The sequence below is a fragment of the Piliocolobus tephrosceles genome, chromosome 2 (genome assembly GCF_002776525.5).
Source record: "Piliocolobus tephrosceles isolate RC106 chromosome 2, ASM277652v3, whole genome shotgun sequence".
NCBI lineage: Eukaryota > Metazoa > Chordata > Mammalia > Primates > Cercopithecidae > Piliocolobus > Piliocolobus tephrosceles.
In genome coordinates, this window is record NC_045435.1 from 83,642,824 (window position 1) to 83,668,526 (window position 25,703).

The 25,703-nt window shown below is 45.8% G+C and overlaps 1 protein-coding gene across 6 annotated transcripts in view; it reads left to right on the plus strand.

Annotated features, from left to right (window-relative positions):
- The first annotated feature begins 368 nt into the window (after positions 1-368).
- LOC111528761 (store-operated calcium entry regulator STIMATE) overlaps positions 369-25,703 on the plus strand; it is a 67,707-nt gene continuing 42,372 nt past the window's right edge. For 3 of the 6 annotated variants that reach the window (XM_023195532.2, XM_023195533.1, XM_023195537.2), the window contains exon 1: positions 369-681. In XM_023195532.2, coding sequence (XP_023051300.2) covers positions 522-681 — 160 coding nt within the window. In that variant the 5' untranslated portion in view covers positions 369-521. Of the gene's footprint in view, positions 682-22,706; positions 22,833-25,703 lie in introns of all 6 variants that reach the window. The other 3 variants (XM_023195535.2, XM_023195536.2, XM_023195534.2) reach the window with 3 other exon arrangements.

Sequence of the window (25,703 nt, forward strand, 5' to 3'; positions counted from 1 at the left end):
GCTGCAAACTATTGGGCCCCAACCCAGAACTACTGAATCAGGATCTCTGAGGGTGGAATCCAGGAATGTTAATAGATTCTCCAGGATATAGGGATTTGCCTTAGAGGGAAAAATAATTTGGTCACAGGCCGTCCCAGCTCCTACCTCCGGACCTGGAGCTCGTGATTCCTCGGCTCTCATTCCGGTCTGCGCTGCCCGGCTCACCTGGTCTATCCACCTGTGGGCGTGGCGGGGTTGGAGAGGAGAGTGGGCCTCGCGACCCCGCCCCCTGGCCCGGCTGGAGCCCCGCCCCTCGGGGGGGAAGAGCAGCCGCGGCCGAGGGCCGCCCCAACCTTGGCTGCGCCAATCAGGCACTGCGATCTCAGACGTCGGGTTACGCGCGGCGCGGAGTCGGCCTCCGGGCGGAGGTACCGGCTCGGGTTTGGGCTCGGGCTCCGGGCTGCGGGTTTGGCGGCGCTGCACTGGCAGGCAGCGAGGCCGGGCGGGCCCTGGGCCCTCGCGCCCCTCCTGCGAGGCCTGCCATGCAGAGCCCCGCCGGGAACGCGAGCCGCGGACTGCCGGGCGGGCCGCCCTCCACAGTCGCGTCCGGGGCGGGCCGCTGCGAGAGCGGCGCGCTCATGCACAGCTTCGGCATCTTCCTGCAGGGGCTGCTCGGCGTCGTGGCCTTCAGCACGTTAATGCGTGAGTCTGGGACCCCCGCCCCTCCGGAGGCCCTGCGCTGCAGCCGCGGCCCGGCCCCCCTGGAGGCCCCTCCTGCGCGGAGAGTTCCGGCCTGGGAACCCGAATTCCTCCTCCCTCGCAAACCCAGGCTGGGCATTCCCGCACTAGGGGGTAGCCAGGGCCCCGGGCTCCCGGCTTGGAGTCCCTCGCCTACTGGCTGTGGCCTCCAGCCAGGAGTGACCCTTCCCCTTTCCACCTTAAAAACGTCTGTCTTCTGAGACGCCAGTCTAAAACTCACCTACCTCCCACCTTACCATCTCGAATTGTTACCCCACTTCCCAGCCTGGAGTCATGACCCCCAAGGGTGACATCCCTTTGTCGGCCCCTTCTCAGGGGCTCTTCGTGCTTAGAACCCACATCCCTGTGATGCTGAGTTCTTTTCTGCCCCTTCACTCTTCAAGGATTTACCTTCTCCGTTCACATGTAAATCCTGCTACTTTGCATCCCTCTCAACACCTGGAGTGTTAGGGCCGTGCCTTCGGTTTCCCAGTACCCGCCTCCCTTTCCGTGGCCCTTCTTCCTCAGCTTTATTTTCCCTTTTGTCAGGGCAGGACCCACCCAGTCTGCGTTCTTCCCCAGATCCCCCTCCTCTCGTTTCTTCCGGAACAGGCCCACCTGTTCCATCTCTGTCCCAAGCTTTCCTAATAAGCCGCGTCTATAGCTTCCCCTGGCTGTTCCCTTTCCACTTTTATTCTTTGTATTTTAAGTTTCCTTTCCCATTAAACTTGGGCAACCTAGTGGCTGAATAGAGAAGGAAGCCCCCACCCTGTTGCCATGTGTCCTGGGCGGGGGGGGGGGGGGCTTCTGTTTTTCATCCTTCTGTTATTAAAGTAACAAGTTTTGTTCGGCATGTAAGCCTGGGAGTGCCCTTGTGATTGCGTTTTAGGGGGAAGGAAAGGTTATAACTATCTGTGCAGAGTCATTAATTCCAAAAATGACTTGTTCTCAAAACTTCCCCACTGTGCTTGTGTGGACAGAGTGGAGAGTTCCTGCAGAAAGTATGCTTTGGAGTACTCAGGAGGGATCTTGCAACTGTATGCCTATGTCTTGTAGGGTCCAGTTGCTGGAGTGGCCACCTTGCTTGTTTATAAGTTGGGATTTCTTGAGTGAATTCTCTCAGGCTTTAAGTAACCCTGAAGAGGCTCTGATCATGGATACCGTGTTCTTCTGGTGGCCTGGCCTTGATAAGTCTTACAAGTGCCCAACTGTCTATGTTTGACACATTTTCTTTCCTTTTTAGTCCCAACTTGCCTTTTTCTCTGCTCAACAAATACCCACTTGTTCCCACAGTAATAATTTGTGACAACTTAGCCAAAATCCGCTGCTGACTTGGGCGCATGTACTGTATGTGTGTGTTTTCAAGTCATGGTGAGTGGGTCTTCATACCGCTCCTACTTCTCTCTCCTCCAGATAGCCTTCTTTTCTCTCTGAAGGAACTATAGGTTAAATTTTTATTTTGCTCCCTAACCTGAGGTTTCTTAGCCTAGCTCTGACTGTTTCCGTAGGTTTGATTGATGCTGATGGCCCGGCTTATCCCCTAGGGTCTGACACTTGTGATTCAGAGAAGGATCTGTGATGATGACAGGGCGGAGTTGCTCGCAGCTGAGAAGTGTGTCAGGTTGAATGTGTTCCGAGTGGAGTCTTCAGGGACATACTCCTTTACTTAATCTTCAGCGTGAGCACATGTGCAAATCCCACTGTGATTGGTACTTTGTGTTTGCAGAGATTGGACTAGAAAGCAGTCTCTTGTTCACTGTGAGGCTTGACATGGACAGAGCTTGTGGAAGTGGCTGGTGGGTCCTGGGGAGGTATGGGTAGGAGTGATGGGGAAAAGAGTCGGAAAGGCTAGAGCTGTGTCTGCCCTGACACAGAAATGGAGGTGAGAGCAAGAGCCTCCTCCCCCTACCTAGAAGCAGACAGAGCAGGCCAGGGCAATGGCACTCTGGGAGCTGGACGTGGAGAAGCCCACTGACTGGGATGCGGTCAGGGTGGGGCCCTTCTTATCTCTCAGATTTGTTGGTCCTGTTGAAGTAGAACTGCGAGGCTTTTCCTTCTTGAACTGCTGGAAAGAGGAAGAAATCTCTAAGGTGGAAGAGGAAAGAGATCAAGGTAGCCTTAAGGAAGTACATCTGCGAGCCATTTGGCTTTGTCCTGGGCTTTTAGTCCTCCCTCCTTCTCAGTCTGGCAGAGCTGCCGGGAGGGGCATCTGTTGAAGGCCAGGCTCCCCTGACGAGGGTCCCCCTTGCAGCCCTGAGGGAGGGAAGTCCATCCTTCCTCAGTTCTGTTATCTTCAGACATTTTAAATACCAACCAGTCCGTTCTGAGCAGTTTAAACAGCCCCTATCCTTTGAGGGGCTGTTTTTGAGATCACAGTCTTCTCCCTTCCAAGTACCCGTGGCCCTCGAGGCAATGGGCTTGGTGCCTCTCTTCTGGTGCCTGTCTTCTGGAACCTGACGGCCATGGCAAACACTATTGTTTCCTGTTGGACCAGCTCTGACTGTAGAATGAACCCCCTTCTCTGCAGACAAGCTGTGAGGTAATTTTCCTTGCTTCGCCTCCCTGATTTCAGTGACCCCCTCAGACCACTGTCTTTATGTTCCTTTTTCTATCCAGAAATATCACTTTTTTCTCTACTTACACGTTGCCTTGGTTTTTTTTGTTTTTTTGTTTTTGTTTGTTTGTTTTGATTTTCACCTGGGGGGTTTGTCCTGAAGGAAGATGACTTATATATATTAATGTCTCTGGGGAGGATTCTGGTTCTGCAAGAATTTCTCATTGTGGCGCTTTGATAGACTTCTTGCCTTACTGTGTAGTGTTTGTAGACCCTCTCGGTCCAGGCAGTTGAGAACGTATATGCCAGGTCATACATGGTAGCCCATTCTTCAAGCTGCATAAACATATAGACTGTTAAAGGCACCACTCACACACATGTCCAATGTCAGCACCACCTTGCTGAGTTGGCAGGCTTCCTAGAGGCTCCATCTAAGGTACCCTGTGTACACAAGGAAAGATGAACATACTCAGAGTCAAGCTTATGAAGATACTTTCCACTTAGCGTTTTCTGAAGTGTCTGCTAGGTGTCTGCATAGAAACAAATGGTTTAAACGAGGGATGCTTTGTCGTCGTCTGCCTGCCAAGCAATTCCCCATTTTGGTGGTTTTGTCTATAGTCTGTGACTTGATGAAGTTTCTCAGCTAGAGTCTCAGCAGAACAAAGCTGAGCAGTCCTAGAGCTCAGCAAACTGTTCCAGTGCAGGGTAGCCACCCAGCTGTCAGCCAAAGGTCGTGTTGGCCAGTGTGTGTGTTGGCATTTGGGGGTATTTACTCTCAGGACATGTGAATGCAAAGCAAACTCAAGCCTCCCTCACAGTGCACAGTCAGGGTTCTGGGCTGAAGTGTAGACAAAATTGGTTTTTAATAAAACAAGCATTTTGAGAACTTGGATAAATCTGCCTGCTTATTTTTGTTATAGACATGGGGGCTAGCCAGCTGGGAGAAACGTGTCCATGTTTTACAAAAGCACTGCTGACATTGAGAAGTGATAGCTTTTTTCCTGCCATCCAAAGTGAAATCACAAACCAGTGCACTCAGCTTTGATATCTTAAATGAGAGTTTCTGGGGTTTTCTCCATGGTAAACTGGCCTCCCTGTGTGCTCTGTGTGAACAGACTTGTGTTGGCACAACCTTCCCTATGATCACCTCTCCCCACCCCATCCCGGTTTTTATCTCTAAAAATGTCAGACAGAAAAGATGAAAAATAATACACTCAACATCTGTCTGCCCTCTACCTAGATTTAGGAGTTGTTCACATTTTGTCACATTTGCTTTATCTCTTAATGCTTTTTTTTTGGCTGAGCCATTTGAAGGTAAGTTGCAACCAGCGTCACACTTTACTGCTAAATACTTCAGCTAAGTCTCCCCAAAATAAGGACAATCTCCCACATAACCACAATTTCATCATCACACTTAAGAGAATTAATAACTCCATGATACTATCTCATATCCAGTCCATAGTCACATTTCCCCCAATGTCACAAGTCTTTTACAGCTGGAGTTTTTAAAAACTAAGATCCAATCAAGACCCACATGTTGTGTTTGGTTGTTTTCAGTCAGTTTCATTTCTAGAAGAACCTCCTCCTACACATACATGTACACTTTTTTTTTTTTTTTTTTTTAATGTTTCTGGCTTTTTGAAGCGTCCTGGCTGCTCGTTGTGTCAAGTGCCCCACATTCTGGAGTTGTCTGGGAGTTTTGCTGTGGTGTTTGAATTGTTTCACCGACCCCTGTTTTCCTGAGTTTGGTCTGGAGCAGTTTTAGATTCAGATGCCCTGTTTTATGGCAAAAGCACGCCATAAGCGGCACTGTATGTTTCATGTATATTCCACCAGGAGGCATGTGACATCACGCTGCCCCACTGTTCATGTTAATAAGGTTGATGTCTTGGTGGTGATGGATGGAAGACCTCTCAGTCTCTCCCTTGTAAAGGTACATCTTCCCCTGGGCAATTAATAAGGGATCTCTGCAGTGATAATACTTCGAGATCACGTGAGTACTCTGTTTCCCAGTAGCCTTTCACCTGGTGATCGCCTCCTCCTGGTAAAATAACAGAATACAGTGACAGCTGAATTGGAGCTGGAGCTCACAAGTGAAGGCGCCTGTCTGTGGGTCTGGACCCCAGCACACAATCAGTGTCGCTGTCCTTTCCTCCCTCTGGAGTGCCAGCACGGGTAAAGGAAGAACGCCCCTTTTTCCATTCCAGGCTGGTGTTGCGGCCAATGTTAGCGTGCTGGCTGGCTCAGAGCTTTTATTTTTAGAAAGTTTTCAGGTTTTCTAAATGTTTATTTATTTGGTAGCATTTATCCATAATGGTGATCTGCTTGATTTATCATATAACTTCATTAATTTCTAATAAAATCAGGACAAGAGGAAGTTGTCTGAATTAGGAGACAACCTGAGTTGTAGAATAACTTAACAAATGCACTTTTTAAAACTTTTAAATACCTCTGTTGGCCACATGTTGCCCTGTTGGGGCCTATCATGCTTCCGCTGCATTAAAATCTGTTTAAAGTCTTTTGCAGTTAGTATATTTGTACAAACATGAAGATTTGTTGAAGGGGTTTTGCGAGTGGTTAAAAATAACGGGATCCCTGGCTATGGATCCAGCCTGACCCGGCGTCCATGTCTGCTTTGCTCTGCCATGTGGTGCTCCTGAGCAACTTCTGCATTTCTCAAAGCTTCAGTTTCTTTCCTAGTAACGTGTGGATAATAATCTTTCTTTTCTGGGCCTATGGAGATGAGAAGGAATGTGTTTGAGGAAGCTGGGTTGGTGTCAGGCACATGTTAGGCCTTCCTTGGGGGTGTGTCTTCATCCTTGTTATTACATTGTTTGTATTCATAAGTTGGGCTGAAGAATGTTTCACAAGTGTTTAAGTAACTTATTTTCTGAATTAGGTTAAACATTTCCCTTTTTTTCTTGCTTGTACAATGTCTTTACCTTTAGCCCTCCTCACAGAGTGCATAGCAGTGCGGGGAAAAGAAAAGAAAAGAACTTTTAGCCCAGCCAGCACAGTGAGTGTGAATGCAGATTAGCATGTGCCAAACCCGGGTGGCTTTAGTGGCCAAAATAATCTTCCTTGTCCTAACCTTCCTTGTGTTTTTACCGGCAGGGCCCCATGTGGGCTCTGAGAGAGAGGGCAGTGGGTGCCTGGGGCTGCTCCACTTCCAGGTGATGAACCTGCTTCAAGTCGCTGGCTTTTCTTTCCCCAGGGCCCATGGTAGTAGGTGGTGGCGCTGGCCCCTGGAGTCGGCCTCTTTCCTGCAACCTCTCTTCACTGAGTCCCCAGCATGCCGGCCCCCTCACAGGAAGCCTGTACAGAAGCAGTCAGTGAGCAGGTGAAGTGCCTTGTACAAGGGCTCCTTTTTAGTAAGTGCAGAACTGAAATGTAAGCTGGGTCCCTGGGACCCCAGACACTCTGAGCCACTTCCTCTGTGCCTGCCTGCTTTTTCCACCCTTCTTTCCACACAGGTGCACTTTCTGATTACTCTGTATCTGTGGCTACTTCACCTCACTTTTTTTCTGTCTGAACAATTCTGATTTTCTTTCTTGATAATTATTTTTATTTAAGTAATTTTATTTAAAACATTATTGTTTTATGACTTGATAACATTAAAAATATAAATTTGAAATGACTCATCAATCATTTCATACATACATGAGTCACACCCTAGGTCTGCTTTTCTGTGTGCCTTTGTGAAGATTTTCCTTGGCTGGGCAGAGGGTGGTGATTCTACCCCAAGGCTGAGGTCTAGCGTGTGAGGCGGAGGCACCCCCGCCCTACCCCAGAGCAGCAGAAGCAGGGAGCACAGAGTCCCTTTACTCACTGGTGAGGAAGGGTCTCCAGGGCTCTGGGTGGCTTCAGGTTGCCTGCTGATTTTCACAGAGTTCATTTCCCTGTTGCTTGCCATATGACTATACGGAAGGTCATTAATAATCTTGAGGTTTACCCTGAATTATCCTTTTCCTTGTGTATACATAGAAGCAGTTGGTGAGTCTATTTTAGATTACTCCACTGCTAGGAAAGCTATCCATTGAATCCAGAGTTTCTCAGCCTGGCACTGTTGGCATTTTGGATAAGATAATTATTTCTTGTGGGAGGCTGTCCTGTGCGTTGCAAGGCGTTTAACAGCATTCCCAGCCTGCCTCTGCCCACTAAATACCAGTAGAATCTCTCATTGTGACAACCAAAAATGTCTCCCGACATTGCCAACTGTCCCCTGGGGGGCCAAATCGCCCCTGTTTAAGAACCACTGCATTGGTTCGGTTTGTGAATTTCTCAGCAAATTCATATTTGCTCTAGAAGAATAGATTAGAAGGTCAGTGTGTTGTTTCCAAAGTGTAAGAACAGTGGACTATTAGGATCTCTTAAGTATTAAGTACTCTGGTGCCAAGCTCACTGTTGGATGTTTCCTTGATGAAGAGCTGAGACTGGTCCCCAGTCCTTGAGGGGCTCACAGCTGGAACAGGCTGTAGGCAGGCGGGCAGGCAATTCCAGTATAGCATGAAGAGGATTGTAGAAGCTTGAACACACTGGAGAGGGGGAATGAGGGGTTCCGCCTGGGGACTCGAAGTGTCCCTGAGGAAGCTCCACCTGAGCACAAGGCTGAAAGCTCTCGACACAGAGGGGATGGTGAGAGCGAAGGTTCACATAGAAGAGACCAGCGCTGGAGAGGGTAGAGACAGAGGGTCTCAGAAAAAAGAGGCAGTGCACTCAGAGGCTTTCCAGAGAGCCTTCCTTACTCCATTTCAGGCCTCTTTCATGGGTGCATTTAAAGAGGACGAATTAAATTATTGGGTGTCAAGTCAGGGTCTGCATGTACCGCATGCTCCATTTGTGTTATTTCCCTGAGAACCTTTCTTTTAAAGCAGTTTACGTCTCATATGGCAGCCCCTGAGAGACATACATTGTTTATCTTTGGGGCCACAGAAGAAAAAATAGGGACCCAGTAACCTCCTGACCCCCATCCTCTTGGCAGTGCCTTCTGAGCTAGACGGTGGTGATGTGGACAGATAAGCCGTGCTCACCCAGGGTTGGGCATTTAGTCCTCACACAACCTGAGAAGTAGGGACTGATAGCATCTCCGTCTTATAGATGAGGAGATTGGGTCATAGAGAGGTTAAGTAACCCACTCAAAAGTCACACAGCCAGTCAGTGGTAGAGCTAGGCAGTGTGGTTGTGCAGACCTTCCATTTGGATAGTAACAAAGCAGCTCCTTATTGTTAACTAGCTTTTATGGGTTGTCTGCCACAGTCCACCCAGATGTGGAGAAAGTAGAGATACTTCCAGCCTGGATTATATGCAGCTCTCGAGGTGTGGGTGCAGTGTCATGCCAAGTTAGGCAAGCCCTGGGAACCGCTGTCGCCCACTGAGCACGGTCGCAGGCTTTGGAGGGGTTAGCCTTTGCTACAGAACATCTCTGACAGGAGTTCAGTTGTTGGTACATTCTAAAAATTCTGTACCTACTACGGCAGGATGGTCATGCACCGAAGTCGCCTTAGTGCCTATGAGAAGCCTTCTCCCTTGACTTACTACAGCCCCGCCTGATCATCACAAGCCCTCCTGCTGCATCTTCTGGTTTAGTGTGCCCTCTTCATTATAAGGGGCATTTTGTGCCGTAAGCAGGTTCCACTCAAGCCATTTTGGGGAGGAGGAGGCAGAGGCTGGTGAGCTTAGCACACTAAGGGCAGGTTTCATGGTGCGGACATCGGGTGGGGTGGCATGAGGAAGGAGGGAGAGGCTGGGGATACCGAACCGGTGTTTTTCTTGGCTTTAAAACTTCTTTTACAGATGTGATATTGTGTATCATGGTTTTTCCGATCACCAACCATTGATGGGCATCAACAACTTTCATGCTTTTTCTTTATTTCTTGTATGCAGAGTAAGTCAGGACACAGATGGGAGCAACTCTGCTTTTTCATACGTTCGTCTTACTTAAAATGCCTCCGCCAAGCTTTTGTCTAGTCCATGGGCTTTTCCAGGCCTCTTCAGCTCATCTGTGTTCTTCGTGGGTTTTTCCATTTTGTTAGAAGACATCTTCATTTAATAGTATGAAATGACGTAGAGGCATGAGGTAGTAACAATGCATTTAAATGACGTAAGCATAAGACACCGTCCTATAGGAGTAGTTGAAACACAGCCACACGGTGCATGCTGCGTCCTTTTGCACAGAGCCCTGTGCAGTGTGCACTGTCCGATCATTAGAGCAGCTTTCTATTTGGGTAGGGAGTTTTGGGCAAAAATATCTGCGGGTGGTTCCACCGAGCAGGGCTCTCTGCACGCGGTTGACATTCTTCCAGTCTTGGCATGGGGAGCAGTGGAATATGTCGGGGAGACTTGCTCGGAGCACGTTTAAGCAAGCATGTTACTGACGTGGCTACACCGCACTTGCCAGGGCGTGGCCGTGGGGGTGTCTGAGGCAGCCCATTGTACGTTACAACTTTGCTATTCCATTATGCCCTGACCCTCAGTCCAAGCCCTGGAGAAAATGAGAGTTCAGAAGTACGTGAGAGGCTGGAGATAAGGGACGTGTGTTACGATCCTAAAGACACAGTGTAGGGTAGGGAGATTCAAGTGATTTTTTTCTGTCAAGAGCCCTGGCTTTATTCTACCCTCAGATTTCTGTGAGAAACCCCGTTGATTACTGACGCAAAAAAAAAAAAAAAAAAAAACTGATCCTGTTATATGAAGTTAGAGCGAACAGGGATGCTAAATTGCCTGTTAATCCATTCAGCAGTTTACATATTGATTCTTTTCCCAATGTGTTTAAATAATCATTTACTAATATTCTAAATAGGTAAAAACCTTCAGGGAAATGTCCCGCACACATGCCGTAGTGTCACCGTAGAGCTAGGTTGGAATGTTGCTGCTACAGACAGGGCCTTATCCTGGATGTAGCTGTTTTATAGTGAGATCTCATTATCCCAGTCACGGAGGTCTCGGGCCAGGCCAGTGTGGACGTGGTGACGGATGAAGTTTGGTCTGGGGTGATGTGAGGCATAAGGGCATGGAGGTGAGTGGTATGTAGGAAAGGCACTGTCTCAAAGCATTTGCTAGCCCGTGTTCCATGGCGTGTGAACTGCTGAGCCCTACCAGGGAGCTGCTTAGTGCTTGTTCCCTCTGGCTGTAGCTGCTGTTGTGCCATGTGTGGTTCCTCTTAGCCTAGGTCTAAAGCAGCATCCTTGTGTCTTGCAGGACAGCCAAGCTCCTGAGCCTACTGCCCCCATCCTCCTTTTCCCAGCTTTTCTTGTGCTGCAAACATCGCAGTACCATAGTCTACTTCGCAGCCTGGGCCAACCAGGGAGAGCAGCTACGTTATCAGATTCTGGGATCCAGCAAGATACCGCAGGGCTGCTCTTCTATCCCTATACCTGTCAAACCCATTCCTGCCTACTTCCCTTACTGATATTCACCATTCCTTTTCTCCTTCCTCCCCACCTAACTACATCCTATTCATCTTACAAGAAACCTTCTCTAATGATCTTAGTCCACATTGCTCTTCTTTGAAGTCTGTAGGACATCCAGTGTGTGTGGTACAGGGTAGGCCTCTGCCTGTGCCTGGGTTCGGTCCGCCAGCCAGGCTGTGCTGGCGCACAATGCTGCCTGATGATGCTCTGGCGAAGTGCTCCTCCAGTCCAAGTTTGCTCCTGAGCAGTGAGATCTTGGGAGGTAGAAGGAGACTGAGATTATTTTCTTGTCTAACTACTAAATACTTCAGCATGCATTTTCTAAGGACACAGGTGTTCTTTTATGTAACCACAGTATAGTGATCAAAACTCAGGAAATTTAACATTAATATGTTATTAACAGTCCACAGTCCATATTCACATTTCATCAGTTGCCTGAATGCTGTCATCGATTTTTTTTTTTCCTGGTCCAGGGGCACACTTGGCATCTAGTTGCCACTTTGCTTTAGTCTCCTTTAGTCTGGAATTGTTCTTTAGCCTTTCTTTGTCCTTCCTAGCCTTGACACTTTTGAGAAGTACAGGCCAGTGATTGTGTAAAATGTCCCAGATTGGGTTTGTCAGATATTTTCTCATGATTACGTTCAGGTTACATGTTTTTGGCAGGCTGCTGCCTGCATACGTGATGCTGTGGCCTACTTAGTGCATTGTAACCTGAGGTGCCGACCCTCAGTCAGGTGTCAGTTGATTCTAGCCTTGGTGAAGGTTTCATTGATAACTGGGGTAGGGTCCAGCTCTCTCCATTGTGAAGTTACAGTTTTTCCCTTTGTAATTAATAACTGATTTACAGGGAGATATTTTGAGACAATGTAAGTACAGAATCTGTTTTCAGTCTTCCTTGGAAAGCCTCCACCAGTTAGAAGGGAGCCACAAATACAGAGTGAAGGTCCTCGGCCAGTTTTTGATCTGGTAACTCTCTGGTGACAATACTGAGTCACATTTGTGGAGTACTCATTACGTGTCAAGCCTTGTAAGTGCTTCACATATGTCAACTCATTTACTTTTCATATTATCCCTATGAGATGAGTACTTATGTCATCTTATTTTATACTTGGGAAAATAGGCACTGAGAAGTTAAGGCCTCTGTCTAAGACTGTGACAACCACTGAGTGGCAGAACTGGAATTCAAACCCAGTGGACCTCACTGCAGCACTAGGGCCTTGCACCCCCCGCGATTCTGCTCGCCTGCTGCCATGTGCGGCATACACGTGTGCTGCTTGACACACAGTGCTGCTTCTGTGACCTCTGCACGTTCCTGTCCTCTGCATGTGGAGGTCTTAAACACCATTTGGTCCCCACTGTCCCTGACCTGCTTGGTTTTTTTGACTGAGAGCCTCACTGAAGTCTTTTTTCTAGGCATGATAGACAGACTCGGAAGAAGCCAAAGGCTTTTCATTTTGAGATTGGAGTCCATGGGCCTTGTCCTGGAAGCCAGAGGAATCTTTCCTATGTGGATAAATTTAACATTTGAGCCTGTGCTAAAGGATGAGGAGACTTTTGCCCATGAAGGAGTAACAGATGCAGAACTTGCCCGTCTTCTGTAAGCAAACAGAAAACAGGTCAAAATATGTGAAACAACTTTGCAAATATTGGACAGCAGGCATCAAGACAGTGAGCCTAAGGGAAAAGAAATAATGAGGTGAGCCCTATGGTCTTCCTACCAACATTCTGCTGGAGGCAGTTTCCAGATCTCAGAGCAGCGAGGAAGAACCCATGCGAAGCCCAGCAGTCTAGCTGCATTGAGAAGACACATCTGAGGCCAATGCAGTTGGAATTTGCAGGGGACAGTACAGAGAAAAAAAAAGCTATGCAGAAGGAAAACTCTTCACCTTAGCTTAGGGGTCTCCTCGAGACTTTTTATGAACAGATCTGTTGTGTAGGGCGAAACTCAAGAAGCGAATTGAAGAACCACTGCTGGAGAACTGTAAGTGGAACTACTTCCAGAACGGAGAGACATTTGAGCTCTTTCCAGATAGAGCAGAGAGACGTTGAACACCTGGAACATCCGTAGACCCCTCAAAAGAGTCACCATGCCTTAATATTCGCTTTCATCTAGCTCTAGAGAAAAGAGTACAGAGTTTAAAAGCAAGCCTTGAAGCCATATATGAAAATTGACTGGAAATAGGTCACAGACTGGGAGAAAATACTTGCAAATATGACTATCTGACCAGGTGCTTATAACCAGAATATGTGAGAATTCTTAGAACTCAGGAAAAAAAGTGCAATTTAAGAATTGGCAAAGGATCTGAAGACATTTCTCCAGAAAAGATATACAAATGGCCAATAAGCACATGAAAAGATGCTCAATATTATTACTCATCAGGAAAATGCAAATTAAAATAGCGATGAGACACCAATATATACCCACAAGACAAGAATGACTAAAATTAAAATTGATGAACAATACCAAGATTAGAAAAGAATATGAACTCTGGAACTCCTATACATTTCTGGTAAAAACGCAAAATGGTACAACCACTTTGGAAAATTGTTTGAAAGCTTCTTGTAAAGAAAATGAAATGTACCATACAACTCAGCAGTTTCACCCCTCAAGATTTACCCAAGAGAAAAGAAAACACATGGCCATAGAAGGACGTGTGCATGAATATTTATAGTACCTTCCTTTGTAATTGCCCCAAACTAGGAACAGTTCAAATGTTCAACAACACATGAATGGATAAACCAATTGTAGTATGTCCACATAGTGGAATAAATGTCCACAGCTAAAAGGAACAAACTACTGATACATGCAACCACATGATTGAATCTCATGGTTGAGTATGCTGAGCAAAAGAAGCCAGATAAAAGGAATACATACTGAATGACTCCATTTATATGAAATTCTAGAAAAGGGAATTCTAATCTATAGTGACAGAAAGCAGTTTAGTGGTTGCCTTGGAGTAGTAGGAATGGGACTGACTGCAAAGGGACTCAAAATAACTTTTTGGGGGCTGGGCGTGGTGGGTCACGCCTATAATGCCAGCACTTTAGGAGGCCGAGGCAGGTGGATCACGTGAGGTCAGAAGTTCGAGACCAGCCTGGCCAACATGGTAAAACCCTGTCCCTACTAAAAATATAAAAATTAGCCAAGCGTGGTGGTGGGCGCCTATAGTTCCAGCTACTCAAGAGGCTGAGGCAGGAGAATGGCTTGAACCCGGGAGGCAGAGCTTGCAGTGAGCCGAGATTTCACCACTGCCCTCCAGCCTGGGTGACAGAGTGAGACTCCGTCTCAAAAAAAGAAAACAAGAACTTTTCAGGTGATGGAAAATACTGTATCTTGTAGTAGGGTTACATCAGTGTACACATTTCTCAAAACTCACTGAATTGTATGCATAACATACATGCATTTTTGTTATGTAAAATTTTACCTCAGAATTGTTTTAGAAGAGAAAGGGAAAAAAAGCTTTGAAATGACCAAGCTGCTCTACAGAGTTCACTGCTTGCCCAAATTAAACCTCAGTGCTCACTAAAGGCAGACAAAATGTAAACACTTAACAGTGTAACTAACAATTATGATGTACAGCCCCAGTCAACAATTTCTAGACAGGTTAAAGAAGCAGGATGTGACCAATAATCAGGAGAAAAATCAGTTAATACAAATACACCAAGAAATTACCAAGATTTTAGAATCACCAAGAAAGGACTGAAAACCAGTTATAAATATGCTAAAGTTTTAAAGAAAAATTGGGTCGTAATAAGCACAATGGAAAATAGAAAAGCAAAGCAAATGAAACTTCTAGAACTGAAAATACAATTCTGAAAAATTCATGGACTTAAAAACAAAATTAGACTATGAAAGAATAGCGTACGTGAAAACATAGCAACAGAGCTTTATAAATTAAAGCACAGAGAGAAGAAAGTCTAAAAAAAAACCAAAGGAACAGAGCCTTAGTGACCCATGGGAAAATATCAAACGTCTAACGTGTGATTGGATTTCCTAGAGAGACAGAGGAGGAAAAGGCAGAAAAATATTAGAAGAAATAATGACTGAACATTTTCCAAAGTTGATGAAAATTATAAACTCATAGATCTAAGAAGGTTGATGAACCCCAGGCAAGATAAACGCAAAGAAAATCACACTAAGCCATATCATAATCAAACTGTTGAAAAACAGATGATAAAAAAGAAAACTGTAAAAGCAATCAGAGGAAAAGAAGACATTATATACAGAGAAATAAACATAAGAACTAATTTGGACTTTTTGTCAAGCTATTCAAGCCTGAAGACAATGGAACAACATCTTTAAAGTGCTGAAAGTAAAAGCCTCTCGATCTAGGATTCTATAGCTGGGTGAGAAATACCTTTTATAAATGAAGGCAGATTTAAAAACTGGATGAAAGCACTGTGATCCTTCCTCAGCCAAAGTAGGTGACTCCAAACCTGGTAATGACCATTCCAGCTCAGCTCCTTGGCCCCTTTGAAAGTTTTGACATCTTTAGTTACCATCTCAGGAGTTAAGTGTGATAGTAACAAGTTACAGATGTTTGGAAGAAACTGAGTTGCTTTCTTTAGTTAAAAACTACTTGCCACCGCAATAAGGAGAAACAGTGCAGAGATGTGGTTTTAGGCTCCTAGAAGCGGTGCTGGGAAATCAAATGCTCTCGGCATCTCCTATTTGTGATGCCTTTCTCCATCCTCCCCTGCACTGCTGTGGCCGACTCTAAGTGCCAGGTTGTAAGCCCTTCTTCATACCCCTCTGTGGCATCATTTTTGTCCAAACTGCCCTTGGTAATAGACTCTTCATTGCACTGATAGGATATCCCGTGTTTGGGGGAATGAGAAACCGAATTTAGCTTCAAGTATCTTTTTTGGTTGTTAGAATAGGGGAAAGGAAATCTCCTTTAGGGGTGGACAGAAACACTGTGGTGACTACTTCTAGTGCCTTGTTCTTTTTTCCTACCTTGAAGAGCTGTTAGCCAAGTAGGTCAGCAGAGAGCATGAGCGTGTCAGCCAAGACTGAATTTGAAAGCAAAGCGGCAGCTTCAAGTTCCCCCTTGAAAGATGCATCCATGCCACATCCAGTAAAAACATCCTGAGAACTTAGAATGACAAATGTGGCAGGTCGCCTCCATGATGAACCCCAGCCATCCCCACTCACGATATTCACACCCTTGTATAGTCCCTTTCCACACTGTAAGGTTAGTTTATGAGACCGGTAGAATGTGCTAGAAGTGAAGCCACATGGCTTCCGAGATCAGGTGACTATGAAGACTGCAGCTTCTGTCTTGAGGGTACTTACTTGCTTGCTCCCTGTGGGGTCCCTTGCTCTGGGGAAAGCCAGTGACCATGTCTCAAGGACATTCAGGCAGTCCTGTGAAGAGACCCACGTGGTGAGGAGCTAAGGACCCCCAGCCCCCAGTCCCATGTGAGCCTTCTGAGAAGTGCATCCTTCAGCCCCAGTCAAGGCTTCCGGTGATGCAGCCCTGGCTGACAGATTAGCTGCAGCCTTACAAGAGAACATGATCCAGAACTATGCAGCCAATAGTAAATGTTTACTTCTTTAGGCCATTAAGTTTTATAGTAATGTGTGACACAGTGGTACAAAACTAACATAGCAAAGCTGTGAGAGAAGTTAGGAGACTTGATTCCTGTTCTCTAAGAGTCCACATCCTGCTTAGGAAGGCAGACCAGTTGAACAAGTAACTAACTATTCTAGGCTTGTATGCTAAGTGGACAAAGGCTGATTCAGGTGTATTTACCTATTGGGCTTATCAATTGAATTTCATCTTGGTGAGCAGGGCTGTCAGAATCCCAGAGTGGGTTGTAGCATTGCTGTTCCTCCTCAGTTATTGAAGGCAGTTTAAAGAGGCTCAGAGATACCAGCAAACCTCTCATCCAGAGTAGGAGTTAGCTACTTTTTCAGTGTTAAGGATTTCAGAGAGGTGGTTTGTCATATTCTTTTTTTTTTTTTTTACATTTCCTATTATTTTTAATTGCATATGTGCATTACCCTTAGCAAGCCTACCTGATTCTCACTGTTTACTTTTTCTTTTTTTTTCTTTTTTTTTTTTTTTCGGTTTCGCTCTTCTTGCCAAGGCTGGAGTACAATGGCACTATCTCGGGTCACTGCAACCTTTGGCTCACTGCAATCTCCGCCTCCCGGGTTCAAGCAATTCTCCTGCCTCAGCCTCCCGAGTAGCTGGGATTACAGGCATGCGCCACCACATCTGGCTAATTTTGTATTTTTAGTAGAGACAGGGTTTCACCATGTTGATCAGGCTGGTCTCAAACTCCCGACCTCAAGTGATCCACCTGCCGTGGCCTCTCAAAGTGCTGGGATTACAGGCGTGAGCCACCGCACCTGGCTTCACTGCTTATATTTTCACTGGTAGGAAATCTGAGTTTCTGTATCCACAATGGATTGGTGAACAAAGATGAATTTCAGAGTATTTTTGTTATATAATGAGCCTTTGAGTTGCATGTGGGAGTCAAACAGAAGCTAATATTGAAATAGCCAGCTCATTCCATGCATGGTGACTTTCTACACATTTTCAGTCTTCTCAGTTGTGTGACTTTGTTTCAGTACCTTCTTCGTAAGGAGGTAGTTGATGTATCTTCCTTTTCCTCCGAGCCCTTTCAAAGGTACCAGCAGCCCCAGGAGCTCTGTGTCCAATGCTACGGGAAAGGAAGTTCAAATGGAGCTTGGCTGAGTCTTCATTCTCTGCCCTGAGCACTCCCACTGGGTTTTTCCCCAGCCACCTGCTCTTCTTCTGTCCCTGGAATGTGCTGAGACGCAGTCACCACTCTCCTGGTTCTTATAGCAAATGGTTTGGTCTTTTTTTCTTTTTACTTATAACGATACGTAATAATTATACATATTTGTTGTTTGGTCCACTCTTGACAGTGTTTTAACTCTGCTTTCTCTGGTTCTGTGCTTGCCCACCCGCATCTGGCCCCTCTTGTATAGCATCAGGTGTGTGAAGATAAGTCTCCTGCAGGTGGTTTGGTGAAGAGCACGTCAGAAGGATGCATGCTGATTGGGACTCTCGCCTGGTTGATGCACACCGTCGCCTGGTTGGAGAGTCTGAGGACAGGTTGGAGGGCCCCACCTGGGGTCCTAAGCCTCCTTTTATCCTAGGATCTCGTGGATTGTGCTTGGCCTTTCTGAGTGGGAGCTGGCATAGGCAGGCCTGTTTCAAATGAGAAATAGCAGGGCCAGAGCATGCTGATTCTCTGGGGTTGATTTATGTTCTTTCTAGAATTTTAGGAAGGCAGGAATCGAGGAAGACATCGTAGTGATACGACCCCAGAAACATCACCCAGCAAGCCCCTCTCCAGGATTCCAGAGGCTCAGGTGGCTTCCCCTCACTTCATGTAGCTAGGGTTCAGAGCCCTCAGGGAAGGAGGCTGGCTAGGAGGCAGAGCTCCTTTGCCACGTGTTCTTTAAGCAAGCTCTCTGCGAGCCTCAGGCCTTGGGGTGCTTACCATGCGCTCTGCATGAGAGGACAAGAGGGGCAGAAAAACTTAATTTCATGGTGCCTTTTATGACTTCCATGCTATGTGATGGTGGTTTTTCCAGCTCCTCTGTGGAAGGAAAATTTGAGAGATCCAAGTAGAGAGATGAACACAGTGAGCGCTGGGAGTTGAGGAATCCTAATCTGACTGAGACTTCCCTTTCTTCACGCAGCCTGTGTTCGCAGTTCTCAGAGTCTTGGTCTATTTACATTGTATATCCTCCTGTACTGGTGTACATGCTTCTCGTGTATTACTTGTTTTTCGGTCCTGGTCCTCCTGTTTTTCCTAAGTGGAGGAGAGGCATCAGTAGCTGTGAGAAGAACCTCAAGGCTCCTGAAGTATCCATCAGACCACTCTGGAAGAGATTCCCACTGCTGGCCAAGGAGGGCTACAGATATTTTAGCTCAAAGCGGGTGACGATTTCTTAAGGTCCCACGCCTCCTGACGGTCGAGTCATTGTTGTAAAATGAAGGCTGACTTGGCTGCTGTCTGTTGCCCTGTCTCTGGCCACCTGACTTCTAGTCCTGAGGACTGAGGATGTTGTTTCTCATCTCAGATTCTGCCTAGTTACACAACTTGTATGGTTTGAAAAGAGAAGAGTCTGGGTTCCAACTTCACTGGGCTGAGGAGCTAGGGCAAAGGTCTTAATGTGTGATTTAATAATTCTGGTGTCATGAGAAGAGCTGATCTTCCTTTAATTGCTCTGCCAAGCATGCTTATTAATTCGCTTCCATCAATAAAATTCTAAGGTAAAACCCAGCGTTCCCAGAAGAAGAGTTTTTTTGCTTGAGTGAAGGTGTAGCAGCACCCTCACAAAGCCAGTGGATGCTCTCGCAGCCTCCCTGCACTTGCACTGCTGTGGGAGCCTCTGGGTCGACTGCTCGTCTGCCATGCTAGTGGCAGTCCCACCCACTCCTGAAGGCAGTGTCGGATCGGCTCTTATCTGTTGAGGAGGTTAGATATGTATGGCTTCTGGAACGCTGGGTTGCTGGTCCTCTGAACTTGGACTTGTCCTTGACTTCTTTATGTAGCTTCATGACCAGCCAGCTTCTCTTGGTTGTAAGTGTGTGTCCTTAGAAAACCAGTGGAGATGTTTCTGTTCAATGCTATCAGAACAAAAATGCATTTAGGTAGGCTCACGAGACAATCAGGGAGATAAGTCTTTGTCATCCAAAGGGACCAGGGAACAGAGATAGTATAGCCAGGAATGTAGGGTTTCTACACAAAGAAACAGAAGTAATACATCCAGGACCATAGGTTTCCTAGACCAGGGAGCAGAGGTGGTACAGTCTGAACCATAGGGTTCCTAGGCCAGGGAGCAGAGATGGTACAGTCTGAACCATAGGGTTCCTAGGCCAGGGAGCAGAAATGGTACAGCCTGTTGGTCACATGCATGGGGCATCTAGCATCAAACTGCCTAAATTTGGGCCCTTGCCTCTCATGACCACCAGGCCACATTATGGTAGTTTTTCCAGTGCTGTCTGACTTTATCTGTCTGAGATTGTTTCTTGTTCTCAAGATAGGCGAGGTGATTACCTGTTTTTTTGGTTTTTTGTTTTTTATTTTTATTTTTATTTTTGAGATGGAGTCTCGCTCTGTGGTCCAGGCTGGAGAGTGCAGTGGTGCGATCTCGGCTCACTGCAAGCTCTGCCTCCTGGGTTCACGCCATTCTCCTGCCTCTGCCTCCCGAGAGACTACAGGTGCCCGCCACCACGCTGACTAATTTTTTGTATTTTTAGTAGAGACGTGGTTTCACCGTGTTAGCCAGGATGGTCTCAATCTCCTGACTTCATGATCCACCCGCCTCGGCCTCCCAGAGTGCTGGGATTACAGGCATGAGCCACCTGTCTTAATGGGTTGTGAGAATTAAGTGAGATACAGCGCTTGACACTGCCGGGTGCAGGGTGGGTGCTGAGTGAGTGTTAGCTCACTGAGACCCACCTTTGCTGACTGGCCACCATGTCACACAACGCTGGAGAGGTAGGACAGTTCACACTATGTCATCAGTTATTAGAATTGGGAAAATACAGATAGCTTCATCCAAGGCTTCATGTACAGGCGGAACTGGAGGGACTGAATGGTTCATCTGAGACTTTCCAGCAGGTCAGAGGCTGAGCCAGGACTAGAACCCAGAATTCCTCTGTCCTAGGCCTCTGCCCTTTCCCCTCCAATACTACTCTTGCTGCTGTTTCTGTGCCCCCTGCCATGGCACACATTTACTTATGCTCATTGGTTTGTCCAGGGAGTTTGTTCTAGCCCATGGCGTGAGAAAGGGAACTCTTCCTACCTACAAACTGACCTTCTTAACATTGTACCACTTGGCCGTGACAACCCAAGAGCACAGAGCCTGGAGCAGCAGCCAGTGGCAGGCGGCTGGGGCGTGTGAAGGTGGAGGGATATTGCACACTCTTGGGAAACATGGGCTTTCTTCCTTCCCTCTCCCAGCTTCAGGCCGGTCTGGCAGAGGCAGGCACTGGGTTGCCCAAAAGCATGAGCTGTGTTAAAGGGTGATGGCACAAGCAGTCACAGGCGGGGTGGGTCAGAGGAGACCTGTTATGGACTCAGCCAGTGTGGCCTGGACCAGTGAACTTCGATGACCATTCTCAATTTTAACTTGCATCAAGACTTGTTGACTTTTTATCACAAGCCTTGAAATTTTGGACTGTGTATATATTACAAATATAGACACTAGCCACCTTCAGTGTAGAGTAACATTCTTGAATTGTTTTTCCACCCACAGTTGATCCTTGAACAGTGTGGGGGTTAGGGCAGTGAACACCCCACACAGTCGAAAATCCACATGTAACTTCTGACTCCCCAAAAACTTAACTGCTAATAGCCTAGTGTTGACCAGAAGCCTGACCCAAAAACATAAACAGCCAATTAACACATATTTCTATGTTATATGTATTTTATACAGTATTCTTACAATAAAGTAAGCTAGAGAAAAGAAAATGTTACTAAGAAATGTTACAAGAAAAGTCATAAGGAAGAGAAAATATATTTGCTGTTCATTAAATGGAAGTGGATTATCATGAAAACTTGTGTTCGTGATGGTTTTCATCCTCCTGCTCTTCAAATTGAAAGCTGAGGAGGGGGAGGATGCAGGGTTGTTCTTGCCGTGTTGGGTGGCAGAGATGGGAGAAAATCCACATATAAGTGGACCCATGCAGTTCGAACTGATGTTCTTTAAGGGCCAACTATAGATTTAAGTGTTCTAAGCTAATTCTCTATTAGAAGCCATTCTTGTCTTTCGATAACGCTGTCTGGGTTGCACATGAAGGCCCAAGTTTGACAAGCTTTGTGTTTTGTATCAAGGGACCAGGCTCCATCAGTCCTGATGCTGGTGCCTCACTGTTCAGTGGTGGGTGAGGGTCAGCGGTGGCCTGGGTTCTGGTCCTGACCCTAGTGCTTGCTGCCTGTTGGACTTCAGCAAGTTCCTTAACTGCTCTGAGCATCAGTTTTGTCATCTGAAAACTAGGATGATTCTATCCACCTCCTAGGGTTGAGTGAGGAATGATGGAATTAATTTAGCTTAAGTGCCCGGGGCCATCAGTGTTGCTGATGTTGATAATACCTTATGTGATGAGAGTTTCTCAGATCTCCTCATGGGAACTCAGTTAAAAACCTTGCATACTGACTTTAGTGAGTAGAGGAGGCTGTCTCTGATGCTAAAGCAGTGTGCTGTTGGGGATCATGTCAGGTGAGCCTGTCCTTGCCAGCCACCCTCACACTACTTCTCCAGGTGAACTGAATGCTCATGGGTACCTCTCAGTGCTCACAAGGGCTTCTGGATGAGGGAGGGGGCCGGCTGAGTGGCCCCTCCACCCCTGCCAGGGAATGGCATTTGAAGTAACTGACCTACAGATGGCAAGAGGGCAGGTGGAGTCATCTTTATGAATGAAACACACTGCATTGGGGGTTTCTCCTAGTGAGTTGAGTGACCCAGTTAAGTGAGTTGGCAGCTTTGATGTCCTTTGGCTTCTGGACTTAACTCTTGGCAGGTGGACCCCAAGACTCCCACCCTTTCCTTCCAGATTCAAAGAGTGAAAACAACATCACAAGTACCCTTCTCCATATCTGTTACTCATTCTGTTCTCTGAGCAGCTAGAATGGTGTGGGAGCCTTGGGTTACAGGGACAGAAATCTAACCTTTGATTTGCTGTGTGACGGGGCCACTGTGTGATGGGGCCAGCAGGTATCTCCTCTGACTGTAGGAGGCAGACAGGTAAGTGTCTGTGCTGCTTAAGCTGAGGATGAGCTTCTGTGGTGGGGCTGGCCAGGGCCTGCATGTGTTAACTCTGAGAAATGCGGACTCCACGGCCATGCCTTCTTCTGAGAATTTGACTAACCACAAGGTTGCAGTGAAGGTCAGCTCTTTGGGTAAAGAAAACTTTTTATAGTCAAGGTCCTCTTATCCTACACAAATTAGAACTAGTTGTTAATTTTGAAGAGGTAGTGAAACTGGGAAATACAAAAAAATAGAAACATACACAATGAACATTTTATTCCAGCTTATGCCTGTTAGCAGACAGAAGCACAAGGACCTCCCGTCTACCAGAGAGAACAGCGCAGCAGTGATCCTAGACCTCCTTGATGTGGATTCAGTGCAGACTAAAGTGGCGCATTTTCCATCTCTCGTGAGTTCTGCCTGCTGGAAGCTTTTAGAAGGAGATTTTTCTAAATGAGTTGGGTTTGAGGAAGGTTTTTAATTACCTAATGTGCAAAATTGTAATTTAGTCATTTTTAAATTATTGTTTGTAGCAGCAGAGACCTTTATTTTATTTTATTTTTTATTATTTTTTGAGACAGAATGTCCCTCTGTCACCCAGGCTGGAGTGCAGTGACACGATCTTGGCTCACTACAACCTCCACCCCCCTAGGTTCAAGCAATTCTTGTGTCTCAGCCTCCCGAGTAGCTGGGATTATAGGCGTGTGCCACCACGCCTGGCTTATTTTTGTGTTTTTAGTAGAGATGGGGTTTCCCCATGTTGACCAGGCTGGTCTAAAACTCCTGACCTCAAGTGATCCGCCCAGCTCAGCCTCCCAAAGTGCTGAGATTGCAGGTGTGAGCTACCACACCCGGCCTATTTTTTGTTGTTACTACAAAAGTAATACATGCTCAGGCTAGTTCAGCATACACAAATCAATAAACGTAATCCAGCATATAAGCAGAACCAAAGACAAAAACCACATGATTATCTCAATAGATACAGAAAAGGCCTTTGATAAAATTCAACAGCTCTTCATGCTAAAAACTCTCAATAAATTCGGTATTGATGGAACGTATCTCAAAATAATAAGAGCTATTTATGACAAACTCACAGCCAATATCATACTGAATGGGCAAAAACTGGAAGCATTCCCCTTGAAAACTGGCACAAGACAGGGATGCCCTCTCTCACCACTCCTATTCAACATAGTGTTGGAAGTTCTGGCTAGGGCGGTCAGGCAAGAGAAATAAATAAGGGGTATTCAGTTAGGAAAAGAAGAAGTCAAATTGTCCGTGTTTGCAGATGACATGATTGTATATTTAGAAAACCCCATCATCTCAGCCCAAAATCTCCTTAAGCTGATAAGCAACTTCAGCAAAGTATCAGGATACAAAATTAGTGTGCAAAAATCACAAGCATTCTTATATACCAGTAAGACAAACAGAGAGCCAAATCATGAATGAACTTCCATACAGAATTGCTTCAAAGAGAGTAAAATAGGAATCCAACTTGCAAGAGATATAAAGGACCTCAAGGAGAACTGCAAACCACTGCTCAGTGAAATAAAAGAGGACACAAACAAATGGAAGAACATACCATGCTCATGGATAGGAAGAATCAGTATCATGAAAATGGCCATACTGCCCAAGATAATTTATAGATTCAATGCCATCCCCATCAAGCTACCAATGACTTTCTTCACAGAATTGGAAAAAACTGCTTTTAAGTTCATATGGAACCAAAAAAGACCCCGCATTGCCAAGACAATCCTAAGTCAAAAGAACAAAGCTGGAGGCATCACACTACCTGACTTCAAACTATACTACAAGGCTATAGTAACCAAAACAGCATGGTACTGGTACCAAAACAGAGATGTAGACCAATGGAACAGAACAGAGCCCTCAGAAATAATACCACACATCTACAGCCATCTGATCTTTGACAAACCTGAGAAAAACAAGAAATGGGGAAAGGATTTCCTATTTAATAAATGGTGCTGGGAAGATTGTCTAGCCATAAGCAGAAAGCTGAAACTGAATCCTTTCCTTACTCCTTATACGAAAATTAATTCAAGATGGATTAGAGACTTAAATGTTAGACCTAATACCATAAAAACCCTAGAAGAAAACCTAGGTAATACCATTCAGGACATAGGCATGGGTAAGGACTTCATGTCTAAAACACCAAAAGCAAGGGCAACACAAGCCAAAATTGACAAATGGGATCTAATTAAACTAAAGAGCTTCTGCACAGCAAAAGAAACTACCATCAGAGTGAACAGGCAACCTACAGAATGGGAGGAAATTTTTGCAATCTACTCATCTGACAAAGGGCTAATATCCAGAACCTAAAAAGAACTCAAACAAATTTACAAGATAAAAACAACCCCATCAAAAAGTGGGCAAAGGATATGAACAGACATTTCTCAAAAGAAGACATTCATACAGCCAACAGACACATGAAAAAATGCTTATCGTCACTGGCCATCAGAGAAATGCAAATCAAAACCACAATGAGATACCATCTCACACCAGTTAGAATGGCAATCATAAAAAAGTCAGGAAACAACAGGTGCTGGAGAGGATGTGGAGAAATAGGAACACTTTTACACTGTTGGTGGGATTGTAAACTAGTTCAACCATTATGGAAAACAGTATGGCGATTCCTCAAGGATCTAGAGCTAGAAATACCATATGACCCAGCCATCGCATTACTGGGTATATACCCAAAGGATTATAAATCATGCTGCTATAAAGACACATGCACACGTATGTTTATTGCAGCACTATTCACAATAGCAAAGACTTGGAATCAACCCAAATGTCCATCAGTGACAGACTGGATTAAGAAAATGTGGCACATATACACCATGGAATACTATGTAGCCATAAAAAAGGATGAGTTCATGTCCTTTGTAGGGACATGGGTGTAGCTGGAAACCATCATTATCAGCAAACTTTCTCAAGAACAGAAAACCAAACACCGCATGTTCTCACTCATAGGTGGGAATTGAACAATGAGATCACTTGGACATAGGAAGGGGAACATCACACACCAGGACCTATTATGGGGAGGGAGGAGGAATGGCATTGGGAGTTATAACTGATGTAAATAATGAGTTGATGGCTGTAGCACACCAACATGGCACATGTATACATATGTAACAAACCTGCACACTGTGCACATGTACCCTAGAATTTAAAGTATAATAATAATAATAATAATAATAATAATAATAATAATAATAAAACCTCCCAGGCCGGGCGCGGTGGCTCAAGCCTGTAATCCCAGCACTTT